This window comes from Peromyscus maniculatus, chromosome 4, assembly GCF_049852395.1.
Source record: "Peromyscus maniculatus bairdii isolate BWxNUB_F1_BW_parent chromosome 4, HU_Pman_BW_mat_3.1, whole genome shotgun sequence".
Lineage (NCBI taxonomy): Eukaryota > Metazoa > Chordata > Mammalia > Rodentia > Cricetidae > Peromyscus > Peromyscus maniculatus.
Window position 1 is genome coordinate 86,865,112 of NC_134855.1, and position 15,738 is coordinate 86,880,849.

The 15,738-nt window shown below is 37.7% G+C and overlaps 1 protein-coding gene across 1 annotated transcript in view; it reads right to left on the reverse strand.

The window, feature by feature from the left end:
• The window catches only part of Ano3 (anoctamin 3), a 261,204-nt gene that overhangs the window by 132,506 nt on the left and 112,960 nt on the right, over nt 1-15,738 (reverse strand). The window contains exon 5 of the mRNA XM_076570257.1: nt 11,262-11,420. Coding sequence (XP_076426372.1) covers nt 11,262-11,420 — 159 coding nt within the window. The remainder of the gene's footprint in view (nt 1-11,261; nt 11,421-15,738) is intronic.

Below are 15,738 nucleotides of genomic sequence, written 5' to 3' on the forward strand. Positions count from 1 at the left end.
CCATAATTTTTTCAAAGAAAGAAATATTATCACTGTGGTTATACAAGGATCATTCTTACTTATATAAAGGGAAATTATATGGTCAAAAATTCTTGATAAAAGTATTTAAAATATTAAATGCCATTAAGAAATGTAAATGTATGTACACCCATAAATAAACTTCCTAAATATAAAAGTGTCTGTAAATTATTTGTAGGGAACTGCCTTCAGAGGCAGTTGGTTTGAAACCTGATGGACATCCATAAAACAAAGCTCTTCATCTCAGTCATGGCCTTTTGATAACATAAAGTCAGAATTCCCACACAAAACATTATAACTCCCCTGGAAAGAAACATGTGACCCATGAATAGGCATTGTGCTTATCTCTGACGGTATAAAAGAACCTTAATGCTTTCGCTTCTGGTCGTCAAATCAACAGTAAGCTTCTCTCTTCACTCCCCTCTATGTATTCTCCCAACCTCTGCCATTTGAAATGACACATTTGATGTCTTCTCGATGGCAGATCTTCAATAAAATCTTTCCTTTCCCCAAAATGTGATGTCATAGTTGCTTAACAAGTGCAAGGACTAGTGGGTCCTTGTCCTCGCTCAGTTACTGTGTACAGGAAATAGACATCATAATTTTCTTGCATTGACCATTATTAAAATGTAGATTCCCTATTCAGAGCAGTTATAAGACAACTAAGAGTTTCAAGTTATTCTTCATGTCAGATAATCAAGACCCTCATTTTCACTCAGAGAGTGCATAAAACACTGAAAATCATCAGAAGTCTTTAATTAACTAATCCATTTATCCTACTGCCACATTTTTTGAAGTACCTATCTAATCCTTCAACTATTTGCTGGGTACAGTTTATTCTGAGGAAAATGAGCTAGTTAAGTGATAAGATGCCCTTGACATGATGGACTGTTACATTTATAAGCTTAATGAAGGCATAGAATCATGCAAATCACAAGAAAAACAATACAAGACAGTCTAATGCTAGCAAAATTTCTGAAGCCCCCTTTCTGCTTAAAATGTTTGTTTTTATTTAAAGGTAAAATATTGTGAAAATTGTAACTGCCCATGCCAGAAGTAGACATAGTATGTTAAGTTTCTATAGGTCTTTAAATTTAGTCCAACATTAAACATATTACCTATGCTTGGGAAAACATCTATAATTTTAAGTAAATTTTGGAGAATTTCATGCATTTATAAAATTTCCAACATTTCTCTTTCCATCCAACTCCTCTGGCACTCCTACCTCTCAAATTCATGACCTTTTCTCTTATATAATTATTGAAATTATACACATACACACTCACTGGTGAATCTATTAGTGTTGCAAATTACATACAGTTTTACAAGCACTACTTATTTATTCAAATAACTACTTAAACATATTTATAATCCATCTAGATATTGTCATTGATCAAGGTAAAAGAAGAGGTTATCATGATGATTTTGCCAGGCACTTTATAATGACTGTTCCAGACTTAATGGAAAGGTTTCTATGTAGGCATGATAGAAATAATAATGATAAAAAACTTTTGCTGCTAGAACTCCCATAGAACTAATGAGGGCCTTCTTAGCACGTTCCAAATCTGTATTTGAACCTCAGCACCATACAACAAAATAAAAATAAATAAGTAAATTAAAATTTAAAACCGAAAACTTAAGCCTTCCACTTAAATGATTCTCCCACCCAGAACAAGTGGAAGACATATTTCATCTTCTACTATACTTTTTTGGCCTTATTTGTATGAAATTATTTTTAGGCATTAATGAAGGTCCTAGTTTTGATTTTAGATGCCCACTATTCTAATTGTGTCAGCTAGTCTTTCACTTTCAGAACACAACTTACATTCTTTTCATCCTGCCTATCCCTTTAAAATTGCATGGTATTGTAGCTGAAAGTTTTTCTGTGCTCACCTGGCACCAATGTCCCACAGCCACTTACAAAATTCCTGAGTCCCGCCTGGTCCTGTAACCACTCAGACCCAAGTAAACACACAGAGGCTTTTATTAATTAAAACTGCTCAGCCATTAGCTCAGGCCTACCACTGACTAGCTCCTACACTTAAACTCAGCCCATTTTTGTTCATCTATAAATTGCCATGTGTTCCATGGCTTTACCTGTGTGTCATTACATGCTGCTCCCTGGACCACGGGCTGGCATCTCCTGACTCAGCCTTCCTCTTCCCAGAATTCTCCTTGTCTGTTTATCCCACCCATACTTCCTGCCCAGCTACTGGCCAATCAGCATTTTATTTATCAACCAATCAGAGCAACACATACACAGCATACAGAACATTCCACAGCATGGTATTGTGGCAACAGCATTTAATTTAGATCACAGATACTGAAGAACAAATTCAGCTGGTGTTTAAAACACAGGTGAATTATAAATCATGCCGAGGATCTGTCCTTTTGCTCCTCTGTAAGTAGCTATCTGGTTTCCCTTTGATGGAGCTTGTACCTTGGTTTTGAACACCTTTGGTTCCAGGATTTGTGGTAATAATAAGCATAAAGTCAGGAACAACTTAGGAATTGTAAACAAAGGCAAAATGAAAAGCAAAAACAAAAACAAAACAGAGCAAAAACAAAAAACACACCAAGGTCTCTGATGTACAGTGACTTGAATCAAGACATAAGTTAAACAGCTAAATATTTTTATCTTGTAATATAAATTGAATATAAACTATAAAAACAAAATAGTAACTGTATAAGTGTAAGCTTGGGAAAGAGATTTACTTTTGGTCATAGCTACTATTTAAAAATGGTCCCATCCTTAGACAATCTGCCACTGCTGTCTCATTCACACCACTTCTGACACACTCACTGATACTTCTTGTCTTTGCCTCTTAAGTCAATTTCCTCTCTTTCCTATAGTGTTTTCCCTTCTATTATGTGAAGACATATGGCATGTATATCCATGCATTTAATTCTGTATCAGACTCACTGACCATGCACTGTAAAGATGAATGAGTTAGTTAACTTTCATTTTTATTTACTTCTACCATTATCATTATTTTGTTGTTATTATTATTATGCTCGATTTTTTTCAGATAGGGTCTCTCTGTGTAGCCTGTATTTGTTTGGAACTAGTTGTATAGACCCAGCTGGCCTTTAACTCATGATCCTTCTGTCACAGTTTGCAGAGAACTGAGACCACAAATGGGTTCCACCATGCCTGGTGAGCTAAGTTATTTTGAGTCTACATTTTGTCTAACTTACACCTGAGCAAGAAATAAGGAAAACAGCAAATGCAAAGAGCCTGACTTTCTGCAGTGGGGCACTATGTCAGGATCCAAAATAGCACCAAGAACAGCTTGCCTCTTGCAGGTTCTTAATTCATTGCTGTCAAGCTCTTAATGTGAAATAATCTAACCACCTAAAATAAGAGGCTGCTTTGGAAGGAGGGGTTTTGCATTTCAGTGACTGCCATCACTGGGTAAAATGTCAGGCTAAGTGCACACAGCTAGAATGTATCTCATTTTCATGCCTTAGTTTTAACTGCACACATACTGAAAGACCATTTTAAGCAGGATGAACTCATTTTCTACAGCTTCTCAACTTAATTTCTCCTTTGTTTTGCCACCATCAGAGAACACAAAAGTCAACTGGTTTCATTCTCTGCTGGTCGCAGGTGAGCTGATGCTATTGGTGACAAGATGGTGCTGTCAGGGAGAAAGATCACCTTCCGTTTTAGAAGCACTAGCTGCCAATCTGGGTCTCTTCTGCTCATCTCCGCTGAAAGCAGGCTTCTCAGAGGAACAAAACACCCACAACCTTCACACTTCTCATTATTATCTAATTATTCCACCCAAAATTCCCAAAGGGGAAGAACACTTACTCCCGGGTGAAGAGGAAACTTAGAAATCATGTTTTCACAAAGTTATTTGCATGATTTGGATACAGAACAAAGAAAAGAGTATGTGGTCTCTCAAGGCATCCTCCATGTCCAGGAGCAAGGCAAATTGCTTATAGAAACTGTATTACAAGACAGAAACTTCCTAGTGACAAATAACCTTCCTGTGCACAAAGATGTCCCCTAAAATACACACTGTCAGTTGATGATGCTTTCTTTTAGAAACTGTTCATACTGGCACGAAATTTAATGACTATTTGAGTTCTTTCTGCCAGACTCAGTGTTTAGCTCCGTGCATATTCATTTGTAAACATGGACAGATTTCTAACCTCCATATTTTAGCTAGCAAATTCATGCCTTGTAATATCTTCACAAAACTCTTTTCCCTTCTATCAACAAAAAACGCTAAATATTTTCAACTCAATATTTATCAAATAAAATTGAATCCAACGTACATAACATTCAATAAAAGAAACGTTGAAAGCTAATTAATGTTTTAAATGTTCATAATACTGAAAAAAATTTGAGGGGTGAGTGATGGTCACTAAACTGACATCCTTGAGCACTCAGGGCATGTAAGGGCATCCACTATTCTGTATCACTAACCTTAAAATACTGGATTTGATATTTCAGAGAGTTATGAGTATTTTCATACCAATGAGTTTTTAATTATAAAAGCATTTTATTCCAAAATTTACTGAGGTTATATTCTATCATCTAAACCTCTTGCTTAACAGGAGAATTCAGAGTGTTGATTTTTTTTAATAGTAGTGATATGGACAGGACTCTCAGAATCTCTGTTCTTCACTGTACTTGATCATTATATCCCTGGGATATGTGAATATGTTATATGATACTCCACAATTAGATATTATGTTACATGCCACATTTGATATCTTAAAAAAAAAAGAGGACAGATTATCCTCCATGGGTTATGACTCCATAAAAGGAACTGATCTCTTCCTGGCAATTCAGACTGCAAATAGCACAAGGATGCAGGTAAGATACATCGCTGGTGGTTTTTGCAGAGTGGATATGTAGTAAAAAAAAAAATGAGGATGCTCTCTAAGGGATGAAATTTACCAAAGCAATGGGCACCCAATCCTCAGGAACTGAAATGTGTCACGACCTTGAAAGCTTCAAAGAATGTTCCATGGTCCAGGCACAAAGACATTCTGGAAATAATTTGACTTAGGCTGATTTGTGTTCTGCACAGAAACTGAGCAAACAGCTCATTCACTTAATATCAAAATTCTCAACTCCAAAATTCTGAGTGAACAAAATGGGTTTTATTTTTAGGATGCCAAGTCTGTGATAATTTGTACTCAGTGTTAGAAGACTAAAACGAGGAATTTCAAAATGTGGTGGTATTGTGTTCCCCCAAAATATTGTGCACCCTAATAAACTTATCTGGGGTCAGAGACAGAACAGCCACTAAATACAAAGGCTAGAAAATGGTGGCACTCACACCTTTAATCCTAGCACTCCAGAGGTAGAAATCCCTCTGGATCTCTGTGAGTTCAAGGCCACATTGGAAATGGCCAGGCATGGTGACACACACCTTTATCCCAGAAAGCGAGCCTTTAATCTCAGGGAGTGACAGTAGAAAGGAAAGATATATAAGGCGTGAATACAAGAAACCAGAAGCATTTGGCTGGTTAAGCTTTTAGGTTTTGAGCAGCACAGTTCAGCTGAGAGCCATTCGGATATGAGGACACAGCGGTTTCCAGTCTGAGGAAACAACATCAGCTGAGAAATTGGCCAGGCGAGGTTAGCTGTGGCTTGTTCTGTCTCTCTGATCTTCTAATGTTCACCCCAATAACTGGCCTCAGGTTTGATTTTATTAATAAGATCTTTTAAGATTCCTGCTACAGTCTTCACTATGTTGAAACAGTATGTATGTTTTATGATATAATGCTAGAATGCTTGTTTTAGAAAAATGCTTTTGTTTATTTGTAATCTATTTATTGTAGCAGGTTGATTTATGCATGAAACCATAAATAATAAATAAAATTCTAATAAGCTAAATGTAAAAACTTTTTTCACTATCAAGATCAGGATCATATTTTGTGAAAGTACCTGTAACAGGCAAGATAAATTCTTGTAAAATTAAATTTAAAGTAAAAGTTAAGGGGCTGATGAGATGGATCAGTGGGTAAAGGTGATCATGGCCAAGCCTGATGAAATGAGTTTGTTCACTGGGCTCACATATTAGAAGGAGAGAACATACTTCTGCAATTTCCCTTTGATCTCTACATGTGTGGAGGCAGATATTTGTGGTACACACACACACACACACACACACACACACACACACAACTAAACATACACACAATAAATAGATAATGACAATACAAATGCATAATTTAGTGATTTTCCTGTATATTTTATAATCGTTGCCTTTACTCTTTCCTAAAGGCATTTTATTTATTATTTTATTTTGGGGATTTTAATGATTACATCATTTTCTCTGTTTCCCCAGTGCTCTTTTCCTTGTCTCCTTTTCATGACTTTTCCCTTCTATTTCCTTCCTCTATGATTCCCTCCCCTTCTATTGAATCTTACTCCTAATCATTTAAACATCCTATCTTTAAAAAAAAAAGTAAAAAAGTGAATAGAAAATATGGACAGCAATCTCACTAGAGTGTTCACCCACTCCAACCTGGTGGTTTTTTCACCTCTCACCCAGACAAGCAGGTGAATGATGTGTGCTCATTTTCCATTATCTGCTCTTGATAGTGTACTTCATCATCTACTACATGCTAGCATATTGTACATCTGTCTTCTCAGAGAAGTCATTCTTACTGCTTGCCCTAAAGGCTTCCACATCCTCCAACGAACAGATCTCCTTCTGGTCTTGAACTTTTCTGCAGTATGTTTTCCCATGACCAGATCTTCCCTAAGGCTCCTGAGTGTAGTGGGTAGCCATTCCAGCTTTGATCTTGAAACACTGCCCCTAGATTGATAGCAGGTAACTGTCACTCCTGTCTATAACCTGCCCCTGGGGCTGGCTTGTCCCTGGGGCATGGCTGAGAGGGAGCCCCTTAAGACTCATGGTGCATACATATCTGGCCCCCTTCTGAATACCTCATGTTCCTGGAATCTAGATGGGAGACAAAGCTAGAGTTCTCTGCTGGATGGCACCTCATCTCTCCTGGATCCTGTAACCAACCCCTTATTGGCTGTAAGTTATCTCAAAAATAAACCTCTCTTGATTACCAGATAAATTGCGTGGAATTGCCTTGTTAAATACAGTTATACCTGAGTTTAGCCCTGATGATTTCACATGCCTGTTCTTCTCTCCTATCATTCTGTAGGGTTTTTCCTTTTCTTTATTTTGATTTCTGTTATCACTACTGCCCTTTTCCCAGTATATGGTTCATACTGTCATTGACTAGATAGAGTACTTATCTTCAAGTCATAATCTTCATTTATGTCTAGCCTTCAAATATCTCTACTTGTATTTCTCAGAATTACAATAATTAATGTTCCTTCTATATACTCCATTCAAAAAAGAAGCCTAGCTCTTTTCTAGACAGTAATAAGTTTTGTTACTGCTTTTTTCTATGGGTAGAATTCTTTCTCTGTATTTTTATGATGGACTTCTGTGAGTGTTAATCTTTTTTGCCAGTTTTATGAGATCTGGAATAAACTAAGACAGTCACCTCTCTGTATGTGTCTGTGAGGATATTTTCTGGAGAAGTAAATAGATGGGGCATCCTGTAGAGTAGGCAGCAGCTTCTAGTGACTGTGCAGATATAAGAGGTCTGAGGAAAGGAGTGTGCATCTGACTGCCTTAGCTCCTTACTGGTGAGCCCACTCTGTGACATTAGAACCCTTTGTTTTTCCAATCTGGACTAAGAACTAGTGAATCTCCAGGTATCTATCATCTAGACCCTCAGAGCCAGATTGTGAGTGCTGAGGTGCCCACTCTTGTTGACTGTGTAGCTACTGGATTCCTCAGCCTCTCCTGTGTGCAAATAGTTGGATTATCTGCTGTGTAAGCCAATCTAATAAACACATTTTCTAATAGGTATTCATTCCAGTTCTTTATCCCTGGAGAACTCTGACTAATAGAGACTCCTTTTCAGTTAAGTAATTTTCTTTCAGTTTATACATAGCACCCAGCCACATTCCTTACATAACATTGCTTTGTTTGAATTATTATACGGGTATGGAAGTATCATAATAAAATCTATTATGTGTAGTTAATATCTACTAACACAATTAAAAATCTTCTCTCTATATTCGGTCTCCTCCTTTCATCCTCATATTCCTTTGTTCCCCACCACGGTTTTTCTCCTCTCTTGGAAACACAACCAGAGTTACCTACATCAAATTTAATGAGGCATTTACAGAAGGGAAAATATAAAAACATCCACCTCAGATTTAACACTAGTAATATGAAATCTGGACAAATGGATTCCCCTAATATTTTCCACCATCACTATCTTCATCAACAACAACACATTTATTTTAACAGGGGAGCACTGGAGAGGAGAGAGGAAATAATACTAACAGTACAATGGCTCCAGTGGTGGAAGCAGCAGGTCCAAGGATCTAGGCAGTCAGCTTGATTCACCTACTTACCCGGCTTTCCTAACTCTTTAATGTGTGGATTAAACCCGAAGAAAGTGAAGTGAAGTTGAGAAAAATGTAATTATGCAACTAGAATGAGCATCCTCTGTCCAGCAATAGCAGGACTCAGAGAGCTCTATCTTGCTGTGTGCCGATATAAACAGAAACCACAAGAATAGAGAAACATCCCTGTCAGTGTGGAACATAACTGTTTTTTAATGCATCATGGAGTATTTTTCTTTGTATTAATTCAGAGGAATAAGGCAAAAGACTCAACAACATCTGAACTTTGGCCAAGAAGACCCAACAGAGTAGAGAGAAGCAGTGATCATGTCTGTCATGGTACCCGGTGTGTATGTCTGGTCTGTATAGGCGAGTGTCACTCAATGATTTGGTCCACTTTAAATATTGGGTTCCGTAGAAGCTTGCTCAGTGTTTGTAAAATTACTTAGTGAATACATAGGTGAACATAAATCATCTGAGCACCAAGACTACCAGTACGGAGTGTAATCTGTGTGTGTATAAACTGCTTTGTACAGTTAGGAAGTATGTGCTCTTATTTCTGTGAAGTAGAAATCACAAGGAAATCAAACAAATAAAGCAGTCTATGGGACTCTTTTTCAATAAGTACCCTTTGATATGTCTAATTCCCAGAGGTAGTGATATTCTGAGTTAACTGTCCCAGGAAAAATAAGAAAAATATTAGATAAAAAGTTAAAATAAAAATTTCGCGACGGGCGGTGGTGGTGGTGGTGGTGGTGGTGGTGGTGCACGCCTTTAATCCCAGCACTTGGGAGGCAGAAGCAGGTGGATCTCTGTGAGTTCAAGGCCAGCCTGGTCTACAAAGCGAGTTCCAGGAAAGACACAAAGCTACACAGAGAAACCCTGTCTCGAAAAACCAAAAAAAAAAAAAAAAAAAAAGAATATCACTTTCCCTGTTCTGTGTCATTTGGCAGTGTGTAAATAAAGCTTTACTTCTTGTGAACTCATTGTGTATCTACTGTTTTGTAGGAAAGAATTTTAATAATTACAAATAAATTCAGTTATTAAGGGAGATACTTGATAATAATTTAGTACTCCCTAAAATGTATTACTTTAAAAAATTAATTCTAAGACATGTTTTGAGAATGAAAAATGAAAGTGATGGGGTCAGAGGGTTTCAGAACCATATCTCTGAGTCCCAAGCAACATTTTGTTAAATCTTATTAGAAAATTCTCAATATTTCATTTTTACCTTAGCATTTTTAAAAATCAAGTTCTAACACTGCAATTACAAGTTAACTGTTCAAATATTTAAATTTTTACACAATTAAAAAATGTCTGAGTAGATCCGTATATTGCGATATTCGGCAGAGTCAAAGAGCTAAGTTGGTTGTAGATATAACAGTGATTTGTTTTTGTGCATAAAACATACTGAGAGGCAGCTAGCAGGAAACCAGCTCTTGGGAAGTTCTGAAAAGGAAATGAGATTTATTTGGGTAGCAATGTGGACCCTGGCCTTGATTTTCCATGTTTCTTGGATTTTCATTTGTTTATTTACTTATTTTACATTAGGGGTTTATCTTTCTCTAATGTGATAAAATGTGATTTAGAGAAGAGCCCCCAATTAGTTGTCTAATACCAAGTGGTCAGCCCTAAGGTCGTGTGTGTGTGTGTATGTGTGTGTGTGTGTGTGTGTGTGTGTGTGTGTGTGTATGTATTATAAGTTCGGAGTAGGTTGCATTTATGCTTTTAACAGTGTGCGTTTGTGTGTGTGTATGTGTGTGTGTGTGTGTGTGTGTAACAGTTAAAGAAAAAGAGGCTATGGATCTAACATAGTGCAAAGAGTGAATGGGAGGGACTGAAGGGAGGAAAGAAAAGGGATGATATGACGTGATATAATTTCAAAAAAATAAAACAAAATTATTAAAAAAGAGAATTGTGGTGCAATTCCACTTAGGAAAGAAAACAGTCTATAAATACTGCTGTTTTGGAGAACTGTTTTCAAAGATTTCGAGAATATAGCTCAAATACTATTTTAAGATCTCATAGTGTTTTTCATGTGCCCATTTCAAAACTGTTTAGCTTTAGCTAGAGAGATGTCTCAGTGATTAAGAAAGAGTACTGCTGTTTCAAAGGACTAGAGTCTAGTTCCCGCAACAATGTTGAGTGGCTTACAACTGCCTGAAATTCCAGGCCCAAGGAATCCAATGCTTCTGACCTCCAAGAACATCTGAACTCATGTGTATGTACTCAATCACTAGTACTCATACTTAAAATCAATAAAATAGATGTTTAAAACCAAACAAATTAAACCATAGAATATTCAACTAAAATAACAAAAGTGGCAATTTTATCATCATAGAACTATGAAAAGTATGTTTTTCTTCCTTTCTATGTTCTTATTTTTTCCAGATGCCTTGATCCTTTTATTGTTTTACTAGAAGGAAAAAGAAAATAGTCCTTTCAAAAGATTCATATAAACAAAAGAAAGAGGCTGGTGAAGGTTGGTGCCCATACTTCTAGCAATCAAACTTGCATTTCAGCAGCTAGGTGAACACTTTCAACATTTTGGTTTTCCTCACTCAGGGTTTCCTACTTTGCATGGGCATAATCATTACATAATCAGTTTTCAAAAATTGCAAAAATAGCCAAACCCTTTGAAAAATATTTAAAATGTACAGAAATACATAGATGAAAAAGTTAATAAATATTCAAATGGAATAGTACATATGTTTTTATTTTATACTTGGACTTGGGAAAATGCATAGACCATATATATTAAAGTATGACTGATAGTATCTATCCCAGAATATTAGTCCAAAAAAGAAACTGATAATAGAAAAGGCTTTACCTCCTTTTCCAACATCAAGCCTTCTGCTCTGAGGTTCTTTTCAAATGTGTTTCTTTTGTCATATTGGATGTTTGTCTTTCGATAAACCAGGATGTAATCAATTCGCTTTTTGCCATCTTTAAATAAGAGTCCACTGGATGCTATGTAATTCATGTCATTCTGTTAAAAAAAAAAACAAAAACAAAAACAAAATGGTTAATGGTGTAAGTTTGATAAACATGCATGCTAAATATAGGCACTAGGAAGCTGATACCAGAAAAAAAAAATAAATGTGTGCTTTAGACTTCTACTGAAAACCATGGAAAGATAATTCAAGCTAGTCTGCAATCTACAATGGAAGACAAGCTAACAGGATTGTAATTAGGTTTATTACTTGATGGCTGATCCTTGAGTTACATGTTCTATTCAATAAGTCTCTGTAAAAAATACCAGCTAGTATATCTTCCATACTGACTAAACCATGTCCAGATGTAATTATTTTCATACTTCATCTTGCTGATTCACAACTTACATTTCAAACATACAGACACTAAGGCTGAAAGAAATGAAACCAACATAACACCATGTGTTATTTAAGACTCTCACAAATCTCTGCTTTTCTAAACAGTTGTTCAATAATGCTGAGACCATACAATAATTCCTGAACTGCAAGCTTCGGGAAATGTTTACTCTTAGGATATGACTGCAAATAGATGGTGATGGAAATAGTGCACTCACAGCTAGCTCATCAAGACTGGTTAAAGATGCTGAGGAGGTGGCTCAATGTCTAAAAACGTTTACTGAGCAAGCCTCGGGAACTGAGTGTGGATCTTCGTAATCCATGTAAGAGTCATTTTCATAAACTGGTAGATTTCATCTAGATATTTTCCTTGCAAGATTCACCTTAATATAACTTAGCCATATTGAGTTCCATCTTCTGTGATGCAGCTGGGGGCCATGTGGATGTCTGTGGTCCATTCAACCATGGGAATCCATGTGAAATACCATATGTGCTGCCACTTGCTGTTATGGGCAGGAAAGCTTCTGTTACAGAGGTTTCAATGACTCCAGACCCAATAGTTGAGAATGAGAGACATTGAAGGCTTCTACAATCCCCAGTCCCCCAAAGAGAAACAGCCTAGACAGGAAGTCATTGAAGAAACCTGATGCAAGGGAAACTCCCCCAAACCTACAAAAATGACTCCAGATAAGACTCCTAGCAACAGTAGATAGGTAGCCTGAACTAGCCATTTTCTGGAATCAGATTGGTGACTACCCAAATTGTCATCAGAGAGCTGTCATCCAGTAACTAATCAAAACAGATGCAGAGATCCACAACCAAGCACTGGGCAGAGCTCGGGGAATCCTGTTGAAGAGAGTGAGGAAGGATTGTACTAGCCAGAGCCAGGAGATCAAGATCATCACAAGGGAACCCACAGAAACAACTAATGTGGGCTCATAGGAGCTCACAGTTTGGACCAATAGCTAGGAGGCCTGAATGGGACTGACCTAGGCTCTTTACATATGTGGGACAGTTGTGTAGCTTGGTCTGCTTGTGGGACTTATAGCAGTGGGAGCAAGGCCTGTCCCTAGCACTTTGCTTGGCTTTTGAGAATGTATTCCTCATACTGGATTGCTTTGCCCAGTTTTAATACAAGGGGAAGAGCTTACTCCTACCTCAATTTGATATGCCATGCTTTGTTGCTGGAGGGCTTCTCTCCAGGTTCCCCAAGCCCCGCAGTCCCACAATTCACTTATAAAATAATCGCTCAGACACTTATATCACTTATAAACTGTATGGCCATGGCAGGCTTCTTGCTAACTGTTCTTTTATCTTAAATTAACCCATTTTTATAAATCAATACCTTGCCACGTGGCTGGTGGCTTGACGGCATCTTTACATGCTGCTTCTCCTGGCGGTGGCTGCGTTGTCTCTCCCCCCTTCTTCCTGTTTCCCCAATTCTCCTCTCTCTTTGTCCCGCCTATACTTCCTGCCTGGTCACTGGACATCAGTGTTTTATTTATATAGGGTGATATCCACAGCAATGCTTTGTTGACACCCATGGGAGGCCTGCCTTCTTTCTGAACAGAAACAGAGGAGCAATGAATTGGGGTAGGGGGTTGAGGGAAAGTGGGGGGAAGAAATGGCAGGAGAGGATGGAGGGGAAACTGTGATCATGATGTAAAATAAATGAATAGATTTAATAAAATAATTGTGATAAAGATGCTGAAAGTGTAGCTTTTCAAAGCTGATGGCTACTGGTGTGTGTGTGTGTGTGTGTGTGTGTGTGTGTGTGTGTGTTGGGGGAAGGATAGTGGTAGGCGAGAGACTCAGTTATCATTAAGCGGTTGTCTATGCTCCAATGAGTATATGGGTAACAAAATTGTTCTTGATGTATTATTTTTATTGAGGGTGAGCACAAGGGTGAGAAGGTGGACCTGGGAGGAATGGAAAGCAAGTGTGATCAGGGTATATTGTGTGAAATTCCCAAATAATCAATAAAAATACTATGTTGGAAAAATATAACTTAACCAACATTCTATAATGCTCCAAAATGTTTCTCATATCCCCCTTAAAATACTACTAAGACTATATAAGTTGTATTATCTTCTTTTTAATTATATTTTACTATTTAAAACAATTTTTAAATTTAAGTATATTTTGATCTTATTCTTCCTCTCCCCTAAGTTCTTCCAGATCTTCTCTGCATCCCTATCCACAAGTTCTTTCTCAGAAAGCAAACAAAACTTCAATAAAACAACACAACTGCCCCAAACCAAACAAAACCCCAAAATAAAACCACACCTGTCCAACAAAATAAAACAAACAAACAAATAAACAAAAACCAAAATCCCCACCAAACTGTTACAAACTGTTGCTGGAGGGCTTCTCTCCAGGTTCCCCAAGCCCCACAGTCCCACAATTCACTAATAAAATAATCGCTCAGACGCTTATATCACTTATAAACTGTATGGCCATGGCAGGCTTCTTGCTAACTGTTCTTCTATCTTAAATCACCCATTTTTATAAATCTATACCTTGCCATGTGGCTGGTGGCTTACCAGAGTCTTTACATGCTGCTTGTCCTGGCGGTGGCTAGTGTCCCCTCCCCACCCCCCTCAGCCTTCCACTTTCCAGAATTCTCCTCTCTCCTTGTCCCACCTACTTCCTGCCTGGTCACTGGCCATCAGTGTTTTATTTATATAGAACGATATCCACAGCAACAAACAAAAAAGTTGTTGTGTCCAATTATATGTTTGTCAACTAATCCTGAACATGAGGCCTGTCCTGCAGTGGTTGATATACCCAGTGTCAGTCTATAGAGAAAACTGATTTTCAATCTCCCAGCAGGTATAAGTGTCAGTTCAGTTGTTAGTCTTTACCCTAGAAGCTAGTTTCCATCCATTTGTTCATCTATCCAACGATTTCATTCATTCATTAAAAAATATATAACAAAATAAAATAGAATAGGATAAAACAAAAACTATCACCTCAAAGTTGGACAAGACATAAATTACTCAAATAAAGCCAGAAATACCAATGAAGATATTCTCCTGGTGACTTTCCTAAGGGTGCTGTACCATTCTAATGCTGAAGATCACACAGAAGAGCAAGTTCTTGAGCCCAGGTCTGCATTCTTAGCTAATATCAAGCTGTCCTTCATTCTCTACTGCTTCCCAATGATTTGGATGACTGTGTCTGCTTGTTATTCAATGTTTCCTAAGTAGACTTTCTTGAGATGCAGACAAACTGCATAACATCTCGGGGAACTAACATAATTTTAGACAAAGGCATATTGAACTACTATGAAGAGCTGTAGAGATGTGCAGCTTCAGTTGAGAGAACTGAGTGTCCAATGAAGTGAGGAAGTAGTGTTCATGGAGCTAAAAAGCAGGAAGTCATTCAGGTGAAGGAAGCAAAAGGAAGTGACTAAGAATGTCATACCCCAACACTAGGTTATGTTTCTCGTGAGCCCTGATATGCGCTGCTATTCAAATAGAGCAGTCTACTACGTGAATTCATCTCCTAGAGACCCTGAGCTCAAGGGCAAGAAGGTGTGGTACATAGTCCTTTTTATAATGAGCAGAAAATTAACAAGCTTTCCAGAATTATTTTTTTAAGTAGCTCACCAGGACTATGGTGGTTGGTTTTCATGTCAATTTGCAACAAATTAGCATCATCTATGCAGGAAGCATCAACTGATAATTTTTCTGATATGCTCAATTGATGTGGGAAGAGCTACCCAAAATGCAGATGGCACTTTCTTGTAGCAGTCCAGTAAAATAGGCCATAGCAGGAGGGAGACCATTTGCTTGTTGCTTACTTAGCCTTCCCCTTACTATGGCTGCTGATTCCTTTGCTGTTGTTAGAATTAGTGTTTTCAGGCCTCCTTCAACCCCAACTGAGAGGTTTTCTCTACCAGGTTGGAGCCTTGTGGTCTGGGGAACTCTTAGGTTCTCAGCTTCTCAGAGTGACACAGATGTTGGTGCTGTTTCA